At 47.2% G+C, this 24768-nt stretch overlaps 1 protein-coding gene across 2 annotated transcripts in view; it reads left to right on the forward strand.

Annotated features, from left to right (window-relative positions):
- The window catches only part of ABLIM3 (actin binding LIM protein family member 3), a 133142-nt gene that overhangs the window by 66675 nt on the left and 41699 nt on the right, over window positions 1–24768 (forward strand). For both annotated transcript variants that reach the window (XR_010660916.1, XM_065918871.1), the window contains exons 6-8: window positions 3404–3530; window positions 7436–7529; window positions 16407–16494. Coding sequence is in view for 1 of the 2 variants with exons in the window: in XM_065918871.1 (XP_065774943.1) it covers window positions 3404–3530; window positions 7436–7529; window positions 16407–16494 (309 nt within the window). In the remaining variant the exon portion in view is untranslated. The remainder of the gene's footprint in view (window positions 1–3403; window positions 3531–7435; window positions 7530–16406; window positions 16495–24768) is intronic.

A 24768-nucleotide genomic window follows, 5' to 3' on the forward strand; every position in this document is an offset into this window, starting at 1 on the left:
CTCAGGAGGAATTAGCAGGTCTTCCCTACAGCAGACATGCTGCTTCTGACCTCATATCAGAGATTGGATAATGCACAGAGTATGAGTTAGAAGCCATGAGAATGTGAAATAATAATGATAAGAACCACTTATTGGGTACATACATGCCAGGCACTGTGCACAGTCCTTCCAGGCCTGACTTCAGTTCATCTTCACACCAGTGGTGTAAGGAAGATGTTCAGATGAGGAAGCTGGACCTTAACAGTTGTACAACTAGTCAGCTGGGGAGCTGGGATTCTCCCCTTGGCCAACCTCTCTCCACTCACTCTAACCTCTCAGCTCAACCTCTAACCACTATACTGTACCATCTCCTAAACTTTAACTCAAGATGCCACTTTCATCTCAGATGTGTCACTGCAACTTAAAGAGATGGAACTCAGATCTTTTGTGGACACCAAAGGAGGCAACTCTTTGAGTAAGTTTTATTGAAAAGATGGACAATGGTGGTGTTAGCCAGTAACTTGTCTATCTCCATGGAATCCACAAGTGAATTTGCTCAGACCACATCAAGCAAGGAAAAGTGAAGCGCAGGAGATAAAGGAGAATAGAGAAACTGTGGTTGTCATAAAAGACTTGAAGAAACACGTTTAGGGTAAGAGGTAGATAATCCTTGGTTGCTTAAAATAGGGGGTGTCACAAGAATTCGGGCCTCAACTTCATATAAAAAAGGCCATCATGACAGTCTTCCCTGTCTAAAGGCAAGAGGGGGTGAGCTGTTCACCACAGGAGACAGTGATTTAGAGGAATATGCCCACCTGTTGAGAATGCTGAGGGTTACTGTGCTGTGTGGGACTTTGATGTGAACTCTGAGCCTCTGTAGGATCATTTAACCCTATTGAGAAGGCCCACAGAGACACAAATTCAGCACCTGTGGCCTAGAAAACTGGACCAGATTGCCTGAGCCCTTGGGTTTTCCCATACAGAGCACAGACAAGTCACTTCAGAGGCCGTCTGTCTATAAAAGAAGAGGGGGTACTGACCTCTAAACAATGACGTTCTGAAGACTATGCTGATTGGGATGGAGTGGAAGTTGACTTATTCCAGGAGAAAAAAAAAAGGAAAAGAAAGAAATCCTAAATCTGTTCTGCCAGCCCCCATTTGAAGACCTGGGACTTGAAGCATTTTGCAATGGGAAACCTTCTTGCCCCCAGCTTGTGCTAAGAGACATTAGAAAGGTGCTGTGTAGCCAAGAGGCGTGGACTGTGGGAGCTGACTGGTACACACACTTCATCAGGGCCCAGACTTTCCACAGCTTGCTGGACACACCCTCTTCCTAGAGACACAGACACCTCATCTCTTCTCCAGGACTGGCTTCCAGCTGGATGAGAGAGCTTCAGCCAATCTCTCAACTTGCTGTGCTGTCTCTCTCCTCCTCTACTGCTCCCAAGTGTGGATTTGCCTTTGGTGCCAAGAAGGAGGCCTGTGCTCTGGTAAACATTGCCCCTTGACCCTTTCCTCCTCCAGAGTGGGACATCCGATCGGCCAAGCCTGAATTCCCAGCATCTCCCAAGTACCCTGGACCCTGCCTCCATTTCCTGCCCCTCCCTAGACATTGTTGAGCAACAGGCAGCCTCTGGGCCCCCCTACATTCTGCTGGCCTCAGCACATGGTCCAGGGTGATGGAAATGGAGAGCAAGGTTGCCTTTCTGCCCTGGAACAATCTCATCAGAGTCTTTAACCCTCACTGCTTGGGGAGGCAGATGTTTGGCTTGTAGTCACATAAGGGAGGAGGTGTGCATGGTAAGTCCTATCCTGTGCCTGAGTGCTAGGAGGGCTGCTCATTCAGCACATCTGCTCTGAGTTCTTACTGTGTGCTGAGCATGGTGCTAGGCAAGAGAATAGTTTTAACCAAAAGCACACAAATCACAAACCACTGAGCGTACGAACCTAAAGGTGAGAAAAAGTAGAAACTAAGCTTGGAGCAGGGATTCTCAAACTCTGCTGGGCTTGGAGATCTTGATAAAATTCAGTGATAAGGACTCGATTTCCAAAATGTACAAAACAGCTCATGCAGCTCAATATGAAAAAAATAAACAATCCAGTCAAAAAGGGTTAAAAGAACTAAATAGAAATTTCTCCAAAGAAAATATACAGATGGCCAACAGGCACATGAAAAGTTGCTCAAACTTTCTGCATTTTAGAGAAATGCAAATCAAAACTATAATGAGGTTGTCATCTCACATCGGTCAGAATGGCTGTCATGAAAAGTCTGCAAATGACAAGTGCTGGAAAGGCTGTGGAGAAAAGGGAACTCTCCTTCACTGTTGGTGAGATTGTACATTGATACAGCCACTATGAAGATCAATATGGACGTTCCTCAAAAAAAACTAAAGATAGAGCTATCGTATGATCCAGAAATTCCACCCCTGGGCATTTACCTGGAGAAAACTCTAATTTAAAAAGATACATGCCCCCCAGTGTTCATTGCAGCAGTATTCACAATAGCCAAGACATGCAAGCAACCTAAATGTCCATCAACAGATAATGGATAAAGAAGATGTGGTGTATATATATACACACACACACACACACAATGGAATATTACTCATCCATAAAAAAGAATGAAATAATGCTATTTGCAGCGACATGAATGGACCTGGAGATTATCACAGTAAGTGAAATAAGTCAGAGACAGACAAATATCATATGATATCACTTATATGTGGAACCTAAAAAAATAATACAAATGATTTACAAAACAGAAACAGACTCACAGACATAGAAAAACTTACGGTTAACAAAGGAGAAAGAAGAAGATAAATTAGGATTTGGGGGTTAAAAGATACACTCTACTACATATAAAATAGATTAGCAACAGGACCTACTGTATAACAAGGAACTATATTTAATCCCTGTAACAACCTATAATAGAAAAGAATCTGACAAAGAATATATTACGGGTGTGTGTGTGTGTAACTGAATCACTTTGCTATTACCTAAAATGAATACAACGTTGTAAATCAAGTTGATCTGGTTGGGGCCCATACTTCTATACATTTTCAGTTTACCAGGTGACACTGATGCTGCAGTTCCCCAGGTCACCGAGAGTTGCATGAGCTTTGTTAGCAACTTGAGAACAGGCTAGGAGCAGTTCAGGGTCCTCTCTGGGTGAACCAAGGTCAGGATGACCAGCAAGGAGCTTTCTGGAGGAACCCTGTGAGGCCTTTCTTTCTCCCTCACACCTCCCAAGGTGCCTTTGGCCTTTGCCTTACCTGACGTGGTCTCGATTGGTGCTGGTGCCTGGGTGGGAGCAGTTACGGAAAAGCCAGCGTTCAGGAGGGGTTGCCTAGACTCGGGCGCGAGACGACAGCAGGGGTCCCAGGGCCCAAGGTGCTTTGCTCATTGGGTCCTCTTGTCTTTGCAGACTGCGCCGGGTGCAAGGAGGAGATCAAGCATGGCCAGTCGCTCCTGGCGCTGGACAAGCAGTGGCACGTCAGCTGCTTCAAATGCCAGACCTGCAGCGTCATCCTCACCGGGGAGTACATTAGCAAGTAGGTCTCTCCCCTGCCCCGCCGCCTGACCTCTGCACGCCCCAGGCCTGGCCCCACGTGGCCCTTGGCCTGAGTCACCAGCAGCATCTCCCTCCGCTTCTGTCCGGCTGGGCACTCCAGCCACAAACAGCACCCCACTCACCTTGGGCCCTCCCTCGGCGCTTCCCCTGTTCTGAGATGCTTCTCTGTTCTGAGCATGCTTGCTCCTACGCTTCCTCTGGTCTCAGGTCCCATACCGTCCCCTCAGAACTGGCTTCATACCACCTCTTACAGGCCCTCCACACTGGCCCTCCCAGCGGCCCTCATCTGCCCTATTGGTTTCCTTCGGGTAGGCCAACACCATTTGCGATTGTATACTTAACCATGTTACCTGTTTAATAAGGATAATAATATTAGCTGTCATTTATTGAGCTTTTAGTATGGACAAGGACTGTACTAATTGCTCTGTACAAATTATCACATCAAGCCCCATGACTACCCCCATGAGGTGTTAACCCCTATTTGAAAAGCTGTAGAAACTGAGTCTCAGGAAGTTATTGCCGCAGTGATTATATTTAGCGTCTGTCCTCACCAGGGTGGGACTTTGTTTAATTGACTACGGCCTGTAGCACAATGCCTGACCCAACATCGATAATACAGTTGTTGAATGAAATGAGATAAGAGATGATGGACACACAGTCGTCAGGAGACACGGCCTAGCCCCAACACTGAACACTAGACAAGGCCCCTTATGCCAGGTCCTTATGACCATATTTACATACTCAAATACCTAAAAAAAAAAAATTAGGGCCACGAGCCCTCAGAACTTTTTACACTATGATCCAGACATTTTCTAGTATCACTCTCTGACCCGATGCTAGGATATAGTGAGCATTAAAGTTGTAGCATGCATGGTTCTGCTATCAAGAAATAAGAGAGATGGGCTGTATGCATAAAAAATGATGACTCCAGGGTACATGTGATTCAGAGCTCAAGAGAAGTTCTGTTCTTTAAGACCTTTCCAATCAGAAGTGACAGAAAACCCAACTCAAACTCCCTTGAATGCAAAAATGGGAGTTTATTGACTCATGGGAAGGCATTCCTGGCTTCTGGCATGGCTGAATCCAGAGGCTTAAAGCTGTCATTAGCCCTTCAGAAGCCGCACCCTCTCCCCAGACTTTCTTGTCTCTCTCAGCTCTGCCTTCCTCTGTGTCTGATTCATTCTCAAGCAGGACCTCCCCAACTGGTAGCAAAGATGATTACCAGCAACTCCAAGCTTTGTTTTTAGCAGCTTCATAAACCTGGCAAAGAGGGAGGAAGGCCTCTTTCCCAAGAACGCCAGCAAAAGTCCCACAGCTGCCTCTGATTTGTCCTCCATTGGGTCACATGCCCACCCCTGACCAGTCACTGGCCAGAAGGATCTAAACCCTTGAGTCAGAGAGCAGCCCTTTGTAACTGTGAGTGGGAAGGGGTGGTTCCCAGAATGCAGGCAAGGTACTGCTGCTGTCAAAAAGGGAGGTAGGTACTAGCCGAACGACCTTTGTCTGTGTCATAGGTCTAAGCCACAGGTTGTGGCTATGACTGTTCACTTCTAACTAGCAGAAGTGGCATCTGGAATATGTGAGAGCTTTATGGAAGATGGTAATATTTGGGCTGGACCTTGAGAAGGTGTATAAGATTTGAAAATGCAAAGAAGGAAAGCTTGTAGCCAGAATGCTCAGCCTGGGCAAGGACAGGGAGGTGCTGGCCACATCCATCCTGTTTGCTAGAACTCGGGTGTGTGCACAGGTGAAGTCCAAGGCTGCAGAGGTGAGTTGAGGTCACAGCCTGAGCGCTTTGAACGCATGTTGGTGGGAGTTTGGCATGTACCTCTGTGCCTGCCAAGTAAGGTGTTCCCTTGGTGAGATGCCAGCCAGGAGTCCTTGAGTCTGTGAGTTCAAGTCCAAATTCTCTGGGGGAGTAAGGGTCTGCTCAGAGCTCCTTGTGAGCAGGTCCAACCCAGATTACCCACCACGCAACCCAGATTACCCACCACCAGAGCCTCTGCAGCCGGGCTCTGGGCTCTTCATCCATCTGCCAGCAGAGTGGAAGGTGCTTAGCAGCGCCAGCTCTGGAGTTGATGCCCCAGTCAGAAGTCCAGCCCACTTGACCTCAGCAAGAGACTCAGCTTCTCCCAGTCTCAGTTCCTTCATTTATAGAAACAGAGCTGAGAAGAAGAACGCTCATAGGGTTCAGAGATCTGTGCTTTGTACCTAATCAATACCCAGTAAAGATTAATTTTTACCCTCTGCCTCTTTTTAGAATCATGTATGTCAAATTCCCAAAGGCCTCACCCAGCAGCAGACAGTGCTTCCCAGGCATGCATGGGGAGCTTGTCAAGATGCAGATTCCCTGGATCCAAATTAGGAGGTGTTGGCATTTATACCCAAATTTTGCTGGTTCATTGCACCCACCTGCTGACCAATGACTTTATCCCCCTGCACCCCCCAGAGTATAAAAGGGTTGAGGGTGAGGGAGGCTTGTCTCATGGACCCACAAACAACAGTGTCACCTCGTGACTTTGCTGAGCACCAGTCCTCAATGTTGCCTCTCCTTCAGGAAACACTGATGGCCCTGCTGCCCAGGGTAGGCTCCTAGCAGTCCCCGCAGGGCAGCAGCATGGATGTGCCTGGTCTAAGGCCTCTCTGCCTGTGAGTGAGTTCTGTTCCATACAGAAGATGTCATCGGCACTTCAGAGAGATGTCATCAGATCTGGGCCCTAGAGCTAGGCCGGGCCTGAGCTGGGCTGAGTGCTTTGATGCCCCCAGTCATCTCCATGTTGGCCCTTGGAAGCTGAGCCCAAACGTCTTTTGGGGACTCCTGTCAGTCATCATGGGGATCCCCTAGGACAGGTGCTTTGCTGAGCCCTGGGACACCCTGGAGCCACATCCTTTAATTCTCATCACAGCCTGCTGAGAAATCAGAGCTTGTGGATTTGAACTAGCACTAGATCAAATGGCAACCCACTCCAGTATTCTTGCCTGGAAAATCCCATGGATGGAGGAGCCTGGTAGGCTATATATAGTCCATGGGGTCACAAAGAGCTGGACACGACTGAACGACTTCACTTTCACTTTCTCATCCACACAATGGGGAGAACACTAATTTCAACCTCATAGGACAGCGGCAAGTATTAAATGAAACAAGCTATGTAAAATACCATCAGAGAGCCCGACACATACCAAGCAGTAAATAGCAATGGCTACTGTAGTAGGGATAGTGTAAGAATAACTAACAATAATCTTATTACTGCCCAGTAAGTTCTAAGCACTGGGCAAGAATGGAGCACTTAGGAAGTGATTGGGGAGGGCAAGGGTTCCTGTTTTCTACTGATTCAGGAGCACAGTCATATGATTCTTTTTGTGCCAGTGTTTTGTTAGAAGAGGAACCCTTAAGAATATGCAAAAAATTGATCACATTGATGACCTCCTGAAAGAGAAACAGGGAGAGACTGGGAGGAGGGGGCAGACTTTCCCCGTGTGCCTTTGCAGTGTGCCAAATGCAGATAATACCTGTTCTAAATGGAAGTTTTATTTTTTAGATGACCTTTTAAAAGAGTCCTTTAGGGTAAGGGGAAGAGAGTAGGTCTAGAAAATCTGAGGAGAGAGCAAGGAAAAAAGAGTGAGGGACCCTCATGGCCAGCAGGAAACAGTGCTTCCCAGGCATGCATGGGGAGTTTGTCAAGATGCAGATTCCCCAGCCCTCTCACCCCAGGGACTGTCTGATCTTGTAGATCTGAGGGGTGTCTGGGCAGTTTTCACTTTGAACAGCCACCTGAGTGCTTCTAATCTTGGTCCAGTCACAGTTATCTGTGGGTCTGGGAAGTTCCACGTGACACCCCCGTGGACCCCCCTAATTTCCTCTTCCTGTGTGGATTTCCTCTGCAGGGATGGCGTTCCGTACTGCGAGTCTGACTACCACTCCCAGTTTGGCATTAAGTGCGAGACTTGTGACCGATACATCAGCGGCAGAGTCTTGGAGGTGAGTGGGTACAAGTAACTATAAAGATGATTGAGCAGATGGCCTGTGACCCCGCAGAGTCATCCCTGAAGAAGGGGAAAGTCACCCCACACCCCTTTTTCCTTAGCCTCTCCCTCCCCTGCTTTCTCTGCCTCAGCTTAGCTTGCTACATGACCTTGAGCAGATAACCTTGCTTCTCTAGGTACCCCCCAAATGAGAAGCTGGACGAAATTACTCCTTGTTCAAAAAATGTTGTGTTAGAAATGTCGGTTGTTTCTCTGGATTCAGACCCAGATAGATTACTAGGGAGTGACAATTATGATTTTCTTCTTTGCCCTGCCTAAAGGATAGAGCCTTTATTTTTTTAAGCATTCGGTAATGTGCTGATTTATGAACCAGCTTGTCTAGCAGCCTGCTCCCTAAGCCCTTCTTTGGCTGGTCCATCACCATGGCAACAACTTTCCTCTGCTTCTGATGCACAGCTCACTCTGCCAGTGACAGACAACCTGCAGCACCCTTGCTGAGCCCCTGCCTGAGCCCCCATTCGCTGGCCTTCCTGGCCTTCCCTCCCACGCCCTGGGCCCAGGCAGCTGTCTTCCTATGCCTTGGGACCACCCACCTTGAGGAGTCAGAAGCAGGAAAGAGTTTGGTGCAAATGAAAAGCAGTGGCCTAGTATTCTATTCATACTAAGTCAAACAAGTAGAATCGAAATGTCATAAATTTTTTTGCTAGGCAAAAATTCTATAGTTTTCTAAAATATATACATTATATTTATATATATGTATACAAAAGCTTTCTAATTTATATTCACTCAAAATTTTGATAGTTTTGATACATAGTTTCATGTATTTTGTCATCTAGAATCACAACTAAAAGTCTAGAAAAGTTATTAGTGATTAAAATAACTTTTATGAGGCTTGAAACTCCTAATTCAGTTCTGAGAATATAAAGAAATATTGTTGGTTAAAAAGACAGGAAATTAACATGTGATACTGTATTATTAACTAAAGTACAGATTTTGTTCAAATCTCAAAAAATGAAAAACAGTAGCTTAAGAGTACAAATAATTGGGTGCTAATATTGACTCAGTTGCTTACTCATGCTCAGATTTTGGGGTGAGTATCTTTGCCTTTCTAGGTCCACATTTTCTCATCTGACAGTGGCTGAGGGACAACAGACTAGGTCAGGGCTTACGAACAGAATCATTAATTCTGACAAATCTGGCCAGGAGACCGAGGTTGCCTGGAGTCAGCAGTGCATTGAGAAGGATCCTACAGCCTCAGCTCAGGAGAAAGTGTAGCAGCCAGGAAGGGACTCTGAGGAGATGCACTGTAGTTGAGCCCTGAGAGTGAGAAGGAAGCTGCCATGTGAAGGGCTAGAGGAGGAATGAGCCTAACCCTTTCAGGGAACAGAGAAAAAGGCCAGTGTGGCTGAGTTCTATAAATCAGGGCTAGAGGAAGATGGAGTAGATCATAAAGGGCATATCATATCAAGCTTTGTAGGCCTGTTTAGGAGTTTATGTTTTATAGCAAATGCAGTGGAAATTCATTGGAGAATTTTAAACCAAAGAACAGCATTGTTAAGATTTCCATTAAAAGACTATAGTGAATCAGAGAATAGGATAAACGCACAGAGTGGATAAGCCATCAGGCATTTCCAAGGAGCAGTAGGAGTGCAATGTGGAGAAAAAGCATGAAACAGAGGTACATGGAGGATTTGGGCCCAGGTTTCTGAGGGCCTGATACCAGGGTGAGGCGTCTGTAATGCGCAGGACAGCAGGGGGAGTTGGGGAAAGGTCAAGCAGAAGTGACCTGCTTCGAGCTGCACCTTAGGGAGAATAACATGATGTCCACAGGCTAAATTTAAAGGAAGGAAACTGGAAGCGGGAGACCTGCAAGAAGACCTTGACCCCCCAAAAAGGACTTGGGAGGTACAGTGGCAGGATTAATCAGCCTGTCTACAATACTGTGGAAGTTGAATTCCAGTAGCTTTGCAACCATGGGGCCTCTTGTAGACGCAGCCATCGAAGGAGAAGAGGCCAGAGGTTGAACCCAAGTGTCAAGTCCAGATGAGAGGAAGTCTGGTGTTGCCATTGCAGAAGTCCAGATGGCACGGAAAGACTGATCTGAGCAGAAACACATGAATTCCCTTTGGGAAGAAGCGTGGTTGAAATTCCAGGAAAATTTCAAGAGGACAATGAGAATGTAGACCAGAGGTCAGGGACAAAGCTCAGGCCTGCAGGGAACAGTCTCAAAAATGCTAAGACTTGAATAGCACCCTGAAAGTCATCAGCCCTCTTAGAGAAGAGGGCTGAAGATAACATGGGGAGTGGCAGCTTGCAGGAGTGCAGAAGGAGACTGAGAAGTCAGAAAAAGAGGAGGAGTGCTAAGGGATGCAGGATTGGGTAAAATTGGGGAGGGGTGGTGAGAGGACAGAACTCCAGAAAAGATGGGAAGTAATCAGAGTGTTGAGCAGATTCTGCAAGAGCAATTAGTGATATACAGGCTGAGAAAAAGCTGTGGGGTGTGGGACACGGTCACGTTCAGGAGAACCACTTGTCAGGTCTGCAGAATTGTGGGCAGGGGGCACCCACAAGTAGTGGGGGTCAGTGGCATGTTGTCGTTGTTGTCATTCAGACTCTCAGTCGTATCTGACTCTTTGCAACCCCATGGACCGCAGCATGCCAGGCTCCCCTGTCCTTCACCATCTCCCAGAGCTTGTTCAAACTCATGTCCACTGAGTCGGTGACGCCATCCAACCATCTATCTCATCCTCTGTCATCCCCTTCTCCTCCTGCCTTCAATCTTTCCCAGCATCTTTAACAGCATCATCTTTTAGGATTTGAAATTGCTCAACTGGAATTCCATTACCTCCACTAGCTTTGTTTGTAGTGATGCTTCCTAAGGCCCACTTGACTTCACACTCCAGGATGTCTGGCTCTAGATGAGTGATCACACCATCGTGGTTATCTGAGTCATGGAGATCTTTTTTGTATAGTTCTTCTGTGTATTCTTGCCACCTCTTCTTAATATCTTCTGCTTCTGTTAGGTCCATACCGTTTCTGTCCTTTATTGTGCCCATCTTTACATGAAATGTTCCCTTGGTATCTCTAATTTTCTTGAAGAGATCTCTAGTCTTTCCCATTCTATTCTTTTCCTCTATTTCTTTGCATTGTTCACTTAGGAAGGCTTTCTTATCTCTCCTTGCTATTCTTTGGAACTCTGTATTCAGATGGGTATATCTTTCCTTTTCTCCTTTGCCTTTCATTTCTCTTCCTTTCTCAGCTGTTTGTAAGGCCTCCTTGGACAACCATTTTGCGTTTTTGCATTTCTTATTCTTGGGGCTGGTTTTGATTACAGCCTCCTGTACAATGTTACAAACCTCCATCCATAGTTCTTCAGGCAGTCTATCAGATCACACTCCTTGAATCTATTCGTCAGTTCCACTGTATCATCATAAGGGATTTGATTCAGGTCATACTTGAATGGCCTAGTGGTTTTCCCTATCTTCTTCAATTTCAGTCTGAATTTTGCAATAAGGAGTTCATGATCTGAGCCAGCCAGCTCCTGGTCTTGTTTTTTGCTGCCTGTATAGAGCGTCTCCATCTTTGGCTGCAAAGAATATAAACAATCTAATTTTGGTATTGACCATCTGGTAATGTCTATATGTAGAGTTGTCTCTTGTGTTGTTGGCAGAGGATGTTTGCATATGACCAGTGCGTTCTCTTAGCAAAACTCTGTTAGCCTTTGCCCTGCTTCATTTTGTACTCCAAAGCTAAACTTGCCTGTTACTCCAGGTATCTCTTAACTACCTACTTTTGCCTTCCAGTCCCCTAAGATGAAAAGGACATCTTTTTTTGGTGCTAGTTCTAGAAGGTTTTGTAGGTTGTCATAGAACTGTTCAACTTCGGCTTCTTTGCCATTAGTAGTTGGAGCCTAGACTTGGATTACTGTAAGATTGAATGGTTTGCCTTGGAAACAAACAGATCATTCTGTCATTTTTGAGACTGCACCCAAGTACTGCATTTCGGACTCTTTTGTTGACTGTGAGGGCTACTCCAATCCTTTTAAGGGATTCTTGCCCACAGTAGTAGATACAGTGGTCATCTGAATTAAATTTGCCCATTCCAGTCCATTTTAGTTCACTGATTCCTAAAATGTCGATGTTCAATTCACTTTTGCCACCTCCTGTTTGGCCACTTCCAGTGTACCTTGATTCATGGATCTAACATTCTAGGTTCCTATGCAATGTTTTCCTTTACAGCATTGAACTTTACTTTCACCACCAGACACATCCATATGTCACTGGCATATGTCATCAAGAAATCATAAAAGCAGACTTTTCTTTACAGAAGGGAGAGACTTCAGTTACACACAGGACCAGAGCCTCTGATGGGAATTCGTCCCAGCACTTCCAGGCTGCTCTGAAATCATGTCAGCACCTGTCTTTCCCCCAAGTTACTGTCATTCAGTATTGTTGGAGCCCCCTCTTCTTGGGCAGCTCTTGTGACTGGGTTTCCATTGATTCCATTGTATGAGGCTCCATTAGCATCTTGGATGTATTGATTTTTTTTTTTTTTTCTTAGATCTGGAAGAGACTTTTAGCAGTCAACTAGTTCAACCTCCTTGTTTTACTGATGAGAAAAGTGAACCCTGAGACATGTGGTTCTTTCCAAAGTCATATGCCGTTATTTCTGATAAAGACAGAACTGATACCTAGGATTCCATCCTCCTGTATTCCACACCAATGCCCACAGCTCTCAGTTCCCCAGGGCCATTGACACAGTGGGATGTCGAGAAAATACACAGTTGGAGTTAAACAGACTTGAATTTCAGTTTTATCTCTTCTAGCCATGAAACCAAGCAAATTACTTTCTTTGAGTCTTTATCTATCAATGGAGAATACTACTGTTATTTAACTCCTAGTAGATATGCCAGTGTGAAATCATGGAAAATATATATAATAGTTTCTGCCTCTGGTTCCTGGCACAGAGCTCCTAAAACCCTTGTAATTTCCTAAGTGATAAGAACATTAGGAGCATATTTTGTTCTCACATTTGGTTTTTGACCTCAGTTCCTGAACATAGAACTTCTAAACCCCTCAGAAATTTCTGAGCGATGGGAGCATCTTTTGTTCTAATGAGGCGACTCATGGACTCCTAGATGGAGGCCGGTCACCAGAAAGATCAAGCCATGATTGGAAGCTTGAAACTTTCAGCCCTGACTCCCATCCTCTGGGAAGGGGAGAGAGCGTAGAACTTGAGTTAATGATGGATCCTGTCAATGCAAGGAAGCCTTTGTGAACATCCCATGAGTACAGGGTGCAGAAAATGTCCAGGTGGGTAAACACCCGAGGTTCTGGGAGAGTGGTACACAGAGAGAGGGCATGGATGCCCCGTGCCCCTCCCCAGATACCTGGAACCTCTTCTGTCTAAATGTTCATCTCTATCATTTTATAACAAACCAATAAACATAACTGTTTCCTGAGTTCTGTGAGCCATTCCAGCATATTAATAAACCCTAGTTGGCGGTCATGGGAACCCCGGTTTAATGCTGGTCAGTCAGAAATAGGTGACAACCTGGGACTTAATGACTGTTATCTAAATTGGGCTTGGGGGGAGACATTGTCATGGGTCTGAGCCCTTAACCTGTGGGGTCTGACACTCTGTTCAGGTAGAGTATCAGAATCAATTAAATTGCAGGACACTCAGCTGTTGTCACAGAGAATTGCTTGGTGTGGGAGAGGGAAAAAACCCACACATCTGGTGTCAGAAGTATTATGAGTATGGTAGTAGTCTGAGAGTAAGGGACAAACACCGGAGTGTGTTTTCCTTTATAGCTTGTCACGACTCCCTTGGTTGCAAGTACAGAAACTATACTCAGCTACCTCAGACCAAAAAGGAAATTTATCAACTCCCATAATGAAAAATGCAGGAGCAGTCCTTGCTTCAGGCACAGCTGGATCCAGCACTCACACAAATGTGTTTGAATATCTTGCCCTCTTGGCGCAATTTTCTTCTGGGTTGGCTTTATTCTCTCTCCTGTATAATGGGGAAATCAGACACCAGTCACTCTAGGCTTCCATCCTGTCAGTCAGCATTTCCAGTGGAAGGAGAGCTTTCTCTTTTCTAATAGCTCAGCAAGCATCCTGGGACTGGCTGTCACTGGGGAACCTCAGGCCCGTCTCCAAACCAGTCACCGTGACCATAGAGTTGGAATAACCACATGGATTGACATGGGGAACGGATAGTCATTCTCACCCAGGAAAAGCTTGATGCTGTTTCTGGAGGAAGGAGGAAGGCTGTTGGCCAGACCAAAACAACAGCCTCCTTGCTATGGGCCCAGTATGTTTCTGGGTACACAGTAGGCACTTAATTAAATTCCATGTCCCCTTCCCACCCCAGGCCACCCCACAGTCCCTTCCTCAGTGACAGAACTCAGCATGCTGAGCGCCGACCACACTCCTTTCTCGCTGGTCTGTGTCCTTGCTGGGGAGAATCTCAGCCCTGGGGACTATGCTGCCTGCCTCACATTGCTTGTGGTTCTCAATCCTCGCCAAGAGGGCCCATTTTCCAGCTACTGATTCTGTGTCCTGAACACTATGTTCTGGACTTTGGCTTGCGAACAGAATGTCTCATCTTGTCCCCCTGACCGGTTCCCCTCATGCCGGCACCGGCGGCCACGTGGCCTCCCTCCCGCTGCCTCAGGTGGCTTCTGTGCCATCCTTGGCAGAGTTTCTGAGATGTGCACAGAGCCTCTTTCGGCTGGAGCAGGGTGCCAGGGTGTGACATTTAGGAAGATGCCAGCTTCAGTTTTGCCAACCCACTGTTGCCATTCTAGAAACAGATCTATAATTGAAATGATAAAGAGACACAAAGTAGGAAGAGACTACTAATTAAAACAATTATCCCTGTCATGGTATGGGAGAATCAGTCCCACGACATCTTGGGAAAATAGCAGGTCCTTCCAGAGTTTGAACACAGTTTGCTTTGGTGACGATAAGGACATTCTCTCATTAGTGGGAGCCATGCAAACAACCAAGACTGTAAAAAAAAAGGGACTTGGTATTGTTTTTCTTTTTTAAAAAGCTTGCCTTTTCATACTCTTGCTTAATTTTTAGAATAAATCAAGTATCTCCCAAATAGATAAACCCATGCCCAAGTACCCGCCCCCAACACACACAAGATTTAGGGATAAGCCTTCAGCATTATGCAATTATAATTCAATATTTTTAAGATTTTTTTGATGTGGGCCATTTTTAAAGTCTTTATTGAATTTGTTACAGTATTGCTTCTGCTCTTATATTTTGACTTTTGGGCTGTGAAATCTTAGCTCTCTGACTAGGCATGGAACTCAAACCCACACCCACCCCCTCCCTTATATTGGAAGGCGAAGCCTTAACCAATGATGGCCAGAAGTCCCTACAATTTTTTAACTGGAAGGAACCTATTCGCATCAGACCAAGTGATGGCTGGGGAGGGGTCCTTTAACAATATCCCAGAATCCATCATATCCCCCCAAAAGGGAGGATGAGTTGGTTGGATGGCATCGCTGCCTCAGTGGACATGAACTTGAATGACTCCAGAAGATGGTGAGAGACTGGGAGGCCTGGCATGCTGCAGTCCATGGGATCACAAAGAGTCAGACACGACTTAGCGACTAAACAACAACATATCCCCCCAAAAAACTTTGCCCTAACCTGAAACATACACCTTCAAAAGGAGCCCCACCTTCCAGCCCCATTGCTGCCTGAAGCTCCTCCTTACAGCAGTTCTCAAGCCACCAGGGAAGGGTCCTCATGGGTCAGGTCCTCTCGGTTAGGCTGCGGTGTCAGGACGGTCTGCCCTCCGGGGAGCAGCTCCCACATGGCTACTGGCTTCCAGTGGGACCTTGAGTCACAACCTTCTCCAACGCGCTTTCTTCCACCTAGAAAGGAGTTCTCAGCTTCAGATCATTTCCATTTTTACTTGAAACAATGCATAGGGAAACAAAGTGGGAATAGGGAAGGGGGCTCATCAATGCCAGATTGGGGCAGAGGCTCCCAAGCACAGTAGTTATGGGACTGGCCTGGGGGTCTGAGACTTCCCCTCAGGTCCTGGCTTTGTGGGTCTCCTTATTTGTCCAGTGAGCCCTAAAACTGTGTCCATCCCATGCCCTCTCACCATTTTTGCCATGCCTATGAGCCTCATGTATTCATTCTTACCTAATGCTTTATCTTATCTTCAAGTTGGCTCTCTTGCAAATAAGAAAACTTGTGTAACATAACAGGAAAACCATGATCACTAGCCATGTTGCCAGTAACTAAAAAATGGTGTTCTAGTGGCAGCTTCAAGACTCTTACCTACTCTCATTCCTTAAAAGGTAGATTAGTAAGGTTTGGACAGATGTTATCCTCTGCACCAAACTCCTTGAAAACTCCTTTTTTTCCTCCTTGGAAAAAAAAAGTCAAAAGAATAGATAGAGGATTGAATAGGAAATCTCTCATTTTTTTTCCCCCATGAATTCAGTGTTATTAAACCTGAGGATCCCTTTAAAACATGTCTTGAACCACTGGGGGTAAGGTCCCATTGTTGGGGAAGTGCTGGGACGTCAGCATTTCCAGTAAGACTGTTTTCTCATCAGGAAATAAGGCAGTAGGACCAGAGGCCTCCAAATGGCTCTTTCATTGCTGGAATAGATGTGACGGTGTCCAGACAGGTCCACAGAAAGCTTTCAGATGCCCATGGTATGGAATCACCAAGCTTCTGTTCTGGGGGACTCCCTTGGGTAGATCCCAGCCAGCCTCAGGGCCGTGAAGATGCCATTGACACTAGTGAGTCAGGGAATGTTCAGACTCGACCTGCCCTGCTGGACGGCAGCCACAGCGCTGACCTCCTCTTGTATCTTTCATTCCCGTAGGCGGGAGGGAAGCACTACCACCCCACCTGCGCCAGGTGTGTGCGCTGCCACCAGATGTTCACCGAGGGGGAGGAGATGTACCTCACAGGTAAGCAAATCTGACCCTCGGGGGGGCGTTCCTCTCCGCTTACGACAGGAAAGGAGATACAGCCTCCTTCCGTCCCAGGGCTGTCTGTGCTGTTGGCTTGTCCTCAACACCGTGATTAATTCGCCCCTCTCTGGGTGGTTCAGGAAAGTTGCCGGTGTGGCTAATGTGAAGTGACATGTAATCTGCCTTCCGTCCCTGTGCGCCTCCCCCCGCTGCTCGCTGGCCCGCTTCCCTGGCAGTTCTCTCTGAGCAGACTCCCCCGGCTCTGCCTCGAGGTGGGAGGCTGAGCTCCTTCAGGCCAAGGGGTCAGAGAACAGGAGGATGGCGGGGTTGCAGACTGTCTGCACCATCACAGCACCTACTGCCGCCTCCCTCTCCCACCCCTCCCTCCACATCTCAGAGCATCACACCCGGCCACTGTCTGGTCACCCCTCTCAGGAAGGACCAAAAGGAATGTGAGGGAACCAAGAGTTGCCAAAAAACTAATCAGAGCTGCTTTTCCTCTGCCACTTCCCAGGGTCCAGCCCTCTGGCCCCAGGATTCCTGCTCCAGTCTCCTAATTAGTCTCTAGGCTCTGTTCAGTCCTCCATCCCCTGCCCAGTCCATCATTCTCAGGCATCAGTGTTCTCAGCAGAGCCCTGTTGAGGGGTCTTTGGGAGACCTCTGGACCCACTGTTGCTGCTGCTAAGTCGCTTCAGTCGTGTCTGACTCTGTGCTACCCCATAGACGGCAGCCCACCAGGCTCCCCCGTCCCTGGGATTCTCCAGGCAAGAACACTGGAGTGGGTTGCCATTTCCTTCTCCAATGCATGAAAGTGAAAAGTGAAAGTGAAGTTGCTCAGTCGTGTCCAACTCTTCACGACCCCATGGACTGCAGCCTACCAGGCTCCTCCATCCAGGGATTTTCCAGGCAAGAGTACTGGAGTGGGGTGCCATTGCCTTCTCCGCTGGGCCCACTAGTTAGGTGCAAACACTTCAGCCTAGTATTTAAGACACTCTCAGTGATTACTCCATCTGCCTTGAACAAACTCAGCACTTCAGCTTGCCAGAGCCAACCTGCAACCATTCCTTCATCCATTCAAAAACTCTCGTATACCTATCAGATGCAGACTCTGAAGGGTCCACAGTGAGTTCCAACCCAATACCCATGGCTCTGATATCCATGGTGGACCATGGTCAGTAGTCACACAGATAACTGTCAACTGTGATAAGTTGTACGGAGGGAAGGAGTGTGAAGTGTGAGAGCACATGATGGGGTGGAGAGGGGCGCCTGGGAGGGTCCCTGATGAGGGGCCGGGGTTCCAAGGAGGAGTGAGTGTTAACTGGGGAAGGAGGGGAGGGATGGAATTAGCCAGCCTAAGGGCATAGAATCTGCCAGCCTCTTGGTTGGCGGTGGGGGTGCAGGGGTGGGGGGTTGGTAAAGAAATGGCAAGTGTGGAAGACAGAGAGGAGCCAGTGTGGCCACGGTGCAGCAGGAGGTGAGAGATCAGGGCAGGACAAGCTGCTGCTGCTGCTGCTGCTAAGTCGCTTCAGTCGTGTCCGACTCTGTGCGACCCCATAGACGGCAGCCCACCAGGCTCCCCCGTCCCTGGGATTCTCCAGGCAAGAGTACTGGAGTGGGGTGCCATTGCCTTCTCCACAGGACAGGCCAGGCTGGGCCTTCTGGCAGGGACGGTGTTCACCCTTGAATGATCTCATGGCCCTGGTGCCCCCAGGGGGCCACTCTCCACCCGCAGGCCTCCTGGACCACCCTGCCTCTGTGCCTTCCCTTGGATCCTACCATTGTAGGCCAAGTTAGAGGCACTGCCCACTTCAGAGCCCCCCAGATGTCCCCACCCCCACCCGAGCTCACTGGTCTCCCTCCCTGCACCCCCTGAGCCTTCTGTTTGCAGCTGGCCCCCTCCAGCCTGCATTGAGCCATTGGCCACCTCCCTGAGAACCTTGCCTCTGACATCGGCCCCTCAGCCCTGGCATTGACCCCTGTGCACTCACTTGACTGGTGATCGCTGTTGGCTGAATTTCTGTGCTAGCCATCTGCAGTTGAATAGTCATCTTGGGGAGGGCATTTCTTTGGGAGACACCTTCCTCCTGGTTTCTTCGCAAGGCAAATGGAAGGTCAGAAAGGCTATTATGAGGAGCATAGCTTCCTCTCAAGCTTGTCCAAGCCACACATGCCCACGCCAGGAGTTGCCTGAAGATGTAATGAATCCCCTTTGCCTAGAGCTGGTTTCTAAACCTCAGCGCTGTTGACATATGGGGCCAGATCATTCTTTGGTGTGGAGACTGCCCTGTGTATTTCAGGATGTTTAGTAGCATCCCTGGCCTCTGCCCACTAAATGCATAATGTACATCTTATTGTTGTGACAACCGAAAATATCTCAGACGTTGCCCTAGGAGGCATAATCAGCCTGGGCTGAGAACCACTAGCCTAGAGCTATTCAGCAGAATCTCATACCATCTGCTAGGAAAGCTGAAACAGGGTTTCCTGTGTTGGACTGGGCAAGGGGACTGTCTCCAAGATGCTGTGACCCTACAACTACTGATTTGTATGTACAATCATACAGGTGTTAGAGGTGAATAGACCCCAGGAGTCACTCTAGACAGTGAAGTAACAGTCCTCATTGTATAGAAGGGGAAAGTGAGCCCCAGAAAGAAGAAGAGATTTGCATGAGAACTTACAGGTACAGGGGCAAAGGTGGGGAACCTGGCCTTATGACTTCCACCCCAGAGCTCTCTCCATCTTGCCTCCCGAGACCCAGACCCTGACTACTACTCAGGTCCCTGCAGGGACTAGGCTCCCCCTTTCCGGGAGCACCGATCCCTCAGTGCTCCCTCAGTGCCTGGGTTCCTAAGTGGTTCCTGCTGCAGTACCCCGTGTTATGTGATAGAACGCCCATGTGAGTCTCAGCACGCTGCATGGTATCTTCATGGGCCCCAAGAATCTAGACTTTGCACTTGATTTGAAAGTTTGCTGCATGGTATTCCTCTCCCCAGAGGATGAGGTGGTTGGATGTATCATTGACTTAATGGACATAAGTTTGATCAAACTCCAGGAGATAGTGAAGGCCAGGGAAGCCTGGCATGCTGCAGTCTATGGGGTCACAAAGAGTTGGACATGACTTAGCAACTGAACAACAACAAATTCCTCTCACCCTTCTCTGGTAAAGCCCTTTCCTGTATTGAAATTGTTCTCATGTTCATATCACTGGAAATTAAGATCTCTCGCTTCCTGCCTGAATTCCCAATGCTGATATTTGCCCATTTGGTGCTTTGAATCCTGGCTCCACTATTTAGTAAGTTTTTGACCTCTTTACTCTCTAAACCCCTATTTCCTAGACTGTAAAATGAGGTAGTAACAGTCGCTATAATATAGCATATAGTGAGATCCCTGGACTTCCCTGGTTCAATGGTAAAGAATCTGCCTGCCAACGCAGGAGACATGGGTTCGATCATTGGGTCAGGAAGATCCCCCGGAGAAGGAAATGGCATCCCACTCCAGTATTCTTGCCTGGGAGAAACCATGGACAGAGGAGCCTGGCAGACTACAGTGCATGGGGTTGCAAGAGTCGAACATGACTTAAGGACTAAACCACTACAACCAAGTCCTTACATGCAAGAAGCTCTTAGTTCCCTCCTGTAGCAGATACCTATTGAGCACCTCCTATGTATCCAGCGCTGTTCTAACAACTGGAGATGTGGCCATAAGCAAGTCCCCTGCCCTCCTGGAGCTTACATCCTCTTGTTCCAGTATCTTCCACGCCCTGCTTTAAACCAGAACTTCACAGATTGCTGAAAGAGTTAAGTGATGAAGTGAGTAGCTTTGTGATCAGGAGAGAGAGTGTACAGATGTCTCCAGGAGGTGGAGATATTCTTGGTGATAAAGAAGGGTTTGTCACCCTCCTCTTTAATTATCCCCTTCCCTACTCCCCTGGCTCCTGGGAGAGTGGGAGTAATTGCAGGGCGTTCAGGGACCCGCCTCGAGGGATGCTGAGTGATCCAAAATGAGGGGGTCCGGGCCATCCACTGCTGGAGTCCTGCTGACTTGGGCTATGGGTATCTCAGAGGTGGCAGCCACCAAGGGCTTCTGCTTCCACTGGGAACCGGGCTTGTGATCGCCTTGGACACTCACCCCGGGTAGGGATACCAAGACTCAAAATGATCTTTCCCAGAAATGGCAAGAACACTGTCCTCCCAGGCAGCACAGGAGTGGTGGGGACCAGTTCGGAAGACTCCTGGATCCAGGCATCAGCACTTCCACTAAGGAGCTGTGACCTTGAGAATAACTTCTTTGTCTGAGGTCTCTTCCTTCACCTGTAAAATGAGGAAGTCATCACTGTCTTTCATTCAAACATTCACACTGAGGTCATGCTTGTGCCAGGCTCTCTGTTATGTGCTGGGCACCCAGAGATGAACGAGGCAGGGTGCTGGCTTCAGTGATGGAGTTTACATCAGAAGCGGGAGACTGACTTAATCAAACAGAAGTGCAAACATTCGGGGACAAGCTGTGATAAGACTGTGAAGGGGAAGCTTGTAAATAACTGGAGTATGTTATAAGGCTCCTCATCTAGTCTGGGAGGTCTGGCGAAGCTCTGCTGATGAAGGGAACTTTCAAGTCCAGATCTTGATGTTGAGTAGGAGGTGGGAGGGTGCAGAGGGGAGAGAAGAGTGTGGAGGCAGAAAGAACAACAGGTGCAAAGGCCCACATCGGGGGAAGCTTTATGTGGTGGAGAAATCGAGGCAGGCCCACCTACCCCATGCGCAGAGAGCAAGTGAGGGCCTCCAGAATATTAAAGGGCAGGTGAATGTGAGGATGTTAATTAAGTGCCCCATAAAACAGTGTGCACATAAGAGGATGGGTTAGGAAGCCTGCAAAGCTTATAAACCCAGTCTTGTCGTCCCCCATGGCAGGACACACGATGGTACTGGCAACTGTGTTACTCAGGAGGACATTTGGGTCAGTTTGTTTGTGTTTTAATTACTGTGTGATGGCTTTCTAATGGGCTCTAATTGGGGGAGGTCTGACATCTGTCTGGACAAGAACTTCCGGGGCCCCAGGAGGCAAGAGTAAGTTTTCCTTTATTTGTTTCATGTTCTGTTGTGCATTCATCTTTTAGGTCTTTTTGTAAAGATGCCAGATTTCTAATGTTTGTTGTTCAAACCCTTCATTTGGGCTTCACCAAGAAATTAGGTCACCAGTTTTGTCCAGCAAATTTTTGCCAAAATGCTGCGGGTTATGGGCAAAACTTATACAAATATCACTAAAGTTGCATACAGTTGCTAGGTCAGCGGGAGTTTTTTTATACCCAAAATGTGGCTCGTGAGATAGATTTTGCTCTTATTCTTGTGCCTGTGCCCCAGAAAAAGGAAAGATGGGCCTTTTTCTCTCCTTTGTCTGCACTAAATGCTTTCCTTTTTTGAGGACCTGAGACAGAGAACAACACTAGAAACATAGGCTTTCAGCTGTATGTTTTTAAACAGGTCTCTGCTATCATTTATATATTTAATTAAAGCACAGCAGGCAGGAAATCACTTACAAAATCCTAGGACAAATCTTGCTGCTAAGGAAAAACACTGTAACAAATCATAGGTCCTAGCAATAATAAGAATAAATGCCATCAGCTGATATTTGCTGAGCACTTACTGTGTGCCAAGCACTTTTCTGATTTTTAAATGCGTACCTCATTTTATCCTTAAAACCCTGTGAATTGAAAGCCAGTCATATCTTCAAAGAACAAGAAAGTTTAGAAAAGTTACATCTCTGAGCCAAGGTTAGCTAGCCTGTCTTGCTTGCTTTGTTAGAGGCATTTTTTTCCACTTATTATCAGAATTCTTAACCTGTGGTTCACAGTTGGCCTTCTGAATTCAATAAACCCCCTGACGTTGCTTGTCGGAGTTTGCCTATGGGTAGGTTTCTCTAAGGATAGGGTGTGAGGCTTTTATCAAACTTTCGGAGCTGTTTATGGCTCAAAGTAAAGTGAAAAAAGCTTTAGTTCTGTTTTAATGCAAATCCCAAACAGAGCCCTGAAAGCTTTGGTAATTACACCATACGCTTCTCTTGGAAAACTGACTCTATTTCAGATAACTTCTTTTTTTTTCCCAGCTTAGATGATATAAGGTCCTGGTACGAGGAGGTGTGTCTTTCTGGCTCAGCTGGAGAAGCCTTTGATATTTAGCTGAGGCCTCATTTCCCTCTGACAAGTACCTCAGAAGAGGTGCCCTGAGTTCATAGATTGTTCAAGAGAGGGCTTCCCATCATGATGGATGGTGGAACACCAACCCTCTGTCATCATCTTCACATTTCATCAAACCACACTTTAAAGAGCACTAATGAAACATTGGTTGCTATAATTTAGTAGTTTAGCAGTGTTATTTTAAATTGAATCTCTCTACTGACAGCTTAGGTTGTAGGAGTCATGCTTAAAAACTTTAAATCTTATGTTTCCCCAATCCTGCTACATAATTTTAGACTCTTCAAACATAGCCTAACTGTACTAAATTGATATTTCCTCAAGTCTGAGTCTTCGAAGCATATTTCATTTTAAATAGAGTACATTTTAATTTTTGATGAGATGTAATTTTTTTTAGATGTTTAGGGTTACCAAACATCTTGAATCATATAAAAAATATTACAGCGTGGTAGTTTAAGACTTGTACGTGTATAATCTGTTTCCGACTTGCTCCTCACACCACGAACTCGAGACGACGTGGCCATTTTCTCGCCAGTTACATGTCACATCGACTTCACCAGCCAATTTGTCCATGTTGGTCAGAAGTAGGTCTAGAGTAGCAATTTCCCTGGTTGCTTCCTCTATTTTCTAGGAAACAAAATTGCCTGCTGGGCAAGTCAAGAACTTGTCAGATACTCAGGTTTTAGCTAAATGAGATGTTTTATCGGTGTGGACTTCTTAGGTGGCAGGAACTCAACTCGAATGACGTCAGGTGAAAGGGGACTGACAAGCTCACCAAACTTGGGAGTGTCCGGGAGCAGCCCAGCTGGGTTGAGGGGCCCACAGAGAGCAGCAGGTGGGTCTTCTCCCTGCTCCTTTTGTGTGTGGCTTCCCCTGCGCAGCTCAGGCTGACTGCCTCCCTGTCAGGGGAAGGAGGGCGTGGCCAGCTCCTGGGCACCGTGGGAGCAGCGAGGCAGCATCTCCTGCCCAGTTCAGCAGAGAAGCCCCAAAGTGATGCCAAGGAGCCTGACTCTGGGCACGTGTGGACGCTGGCGGGGAGGCAGCAATAGGTGAGCAGGAAAAACATCTAAGCTCCCCAAACCCCAGATCCCCTCTCTGAAAACACTGATAACCACAGGCCCTATCTCACCAGGCTCTGGTGAGGATTAAATGAGCAAATACACAGAAAAGCCTCCCCGTCAAGACTGCCACCACCAGCCCACCAGCCCAAGCTCATGGTAAACACCCAGTCACGTCAAAAGGGCCATTCCCCCAAGCCATGACTAATAAATGCTGGCTGCTGTTAATATTATCATCATTATCAAGACCTAGCATAAGGCTCAATGTGTGTTAGTGGTCATTATTATTTTTTCTTAGTTACTATTGTTGTAAAGTATGTAGCATAAAGTCTGGCACAGGCAGTCTCTAAATGCTATTTATAACAATAAGAATAATAAGACTACTTAGCACCTGACATAGACGAAGTACTCAATACCTTTGAATTACAGTGCTAACTATTATTATTGTTAGCATCCTGGGAATTACTAAGCACCTCCAGGCTGCCCGTTCTCTTTTCCTCGTGCTTCCTGCTCTCCTCTGTGGTAACCAGCATCATGGTGGCCAAGCACTTTCCTCCTTCAGACTTTTTATTACGCTTCAGGCCGACTTGATCATGTCAGGTCCAGGCAAACTGGTCTTTTCCACTTCTCCCCAGTGCCCTCATCCCTGGACACCAGCCCAGCCTTCCAGAAGGTGTGCTGGCCGCCAAGCCAGGCTTCTGCTCAGTGACTACACCTGCCCAACCAGCCCCCTGCTTGCTGCATGCCCCTCGCCCAGCCAGGCCCCAGCTCTGGGAGGAGGAGAGTAAACACCACCCACCCCTTGCAGGTCTCCCCATGACTCCCTTCCCCTCACCCTAACTAGATCCTGGCCAACAGGGTTTGACAAAAAATAACAGCAGCAACAACTGACACTTACATGGTGCCTGCTCTTGGCAGACACTGTTCTCAGTGCTCTACATGTATTAACGCATTAATCCATACGGCAGATGTACAAGGCAGGTACTATAACCATCTCTATGTTCTAGATGGGGAAACTGAGGCACGGAG

Source organism: Muntiacus reevesi, chromosome 1, assembly GCF_963930625.1.
Source record: "Muntiacus reevesi chromosome 1, mMunRee1.1, whole genome shotgun sequence".
In the NCBI taxonomy this organism is placed as follows: domain Eukaryota; kingdom Metazoa; phylum Chordata; class Mammalia; order Artiodactyla; family Cervidae; genus Muntiacus; species Muntiacus reevesi.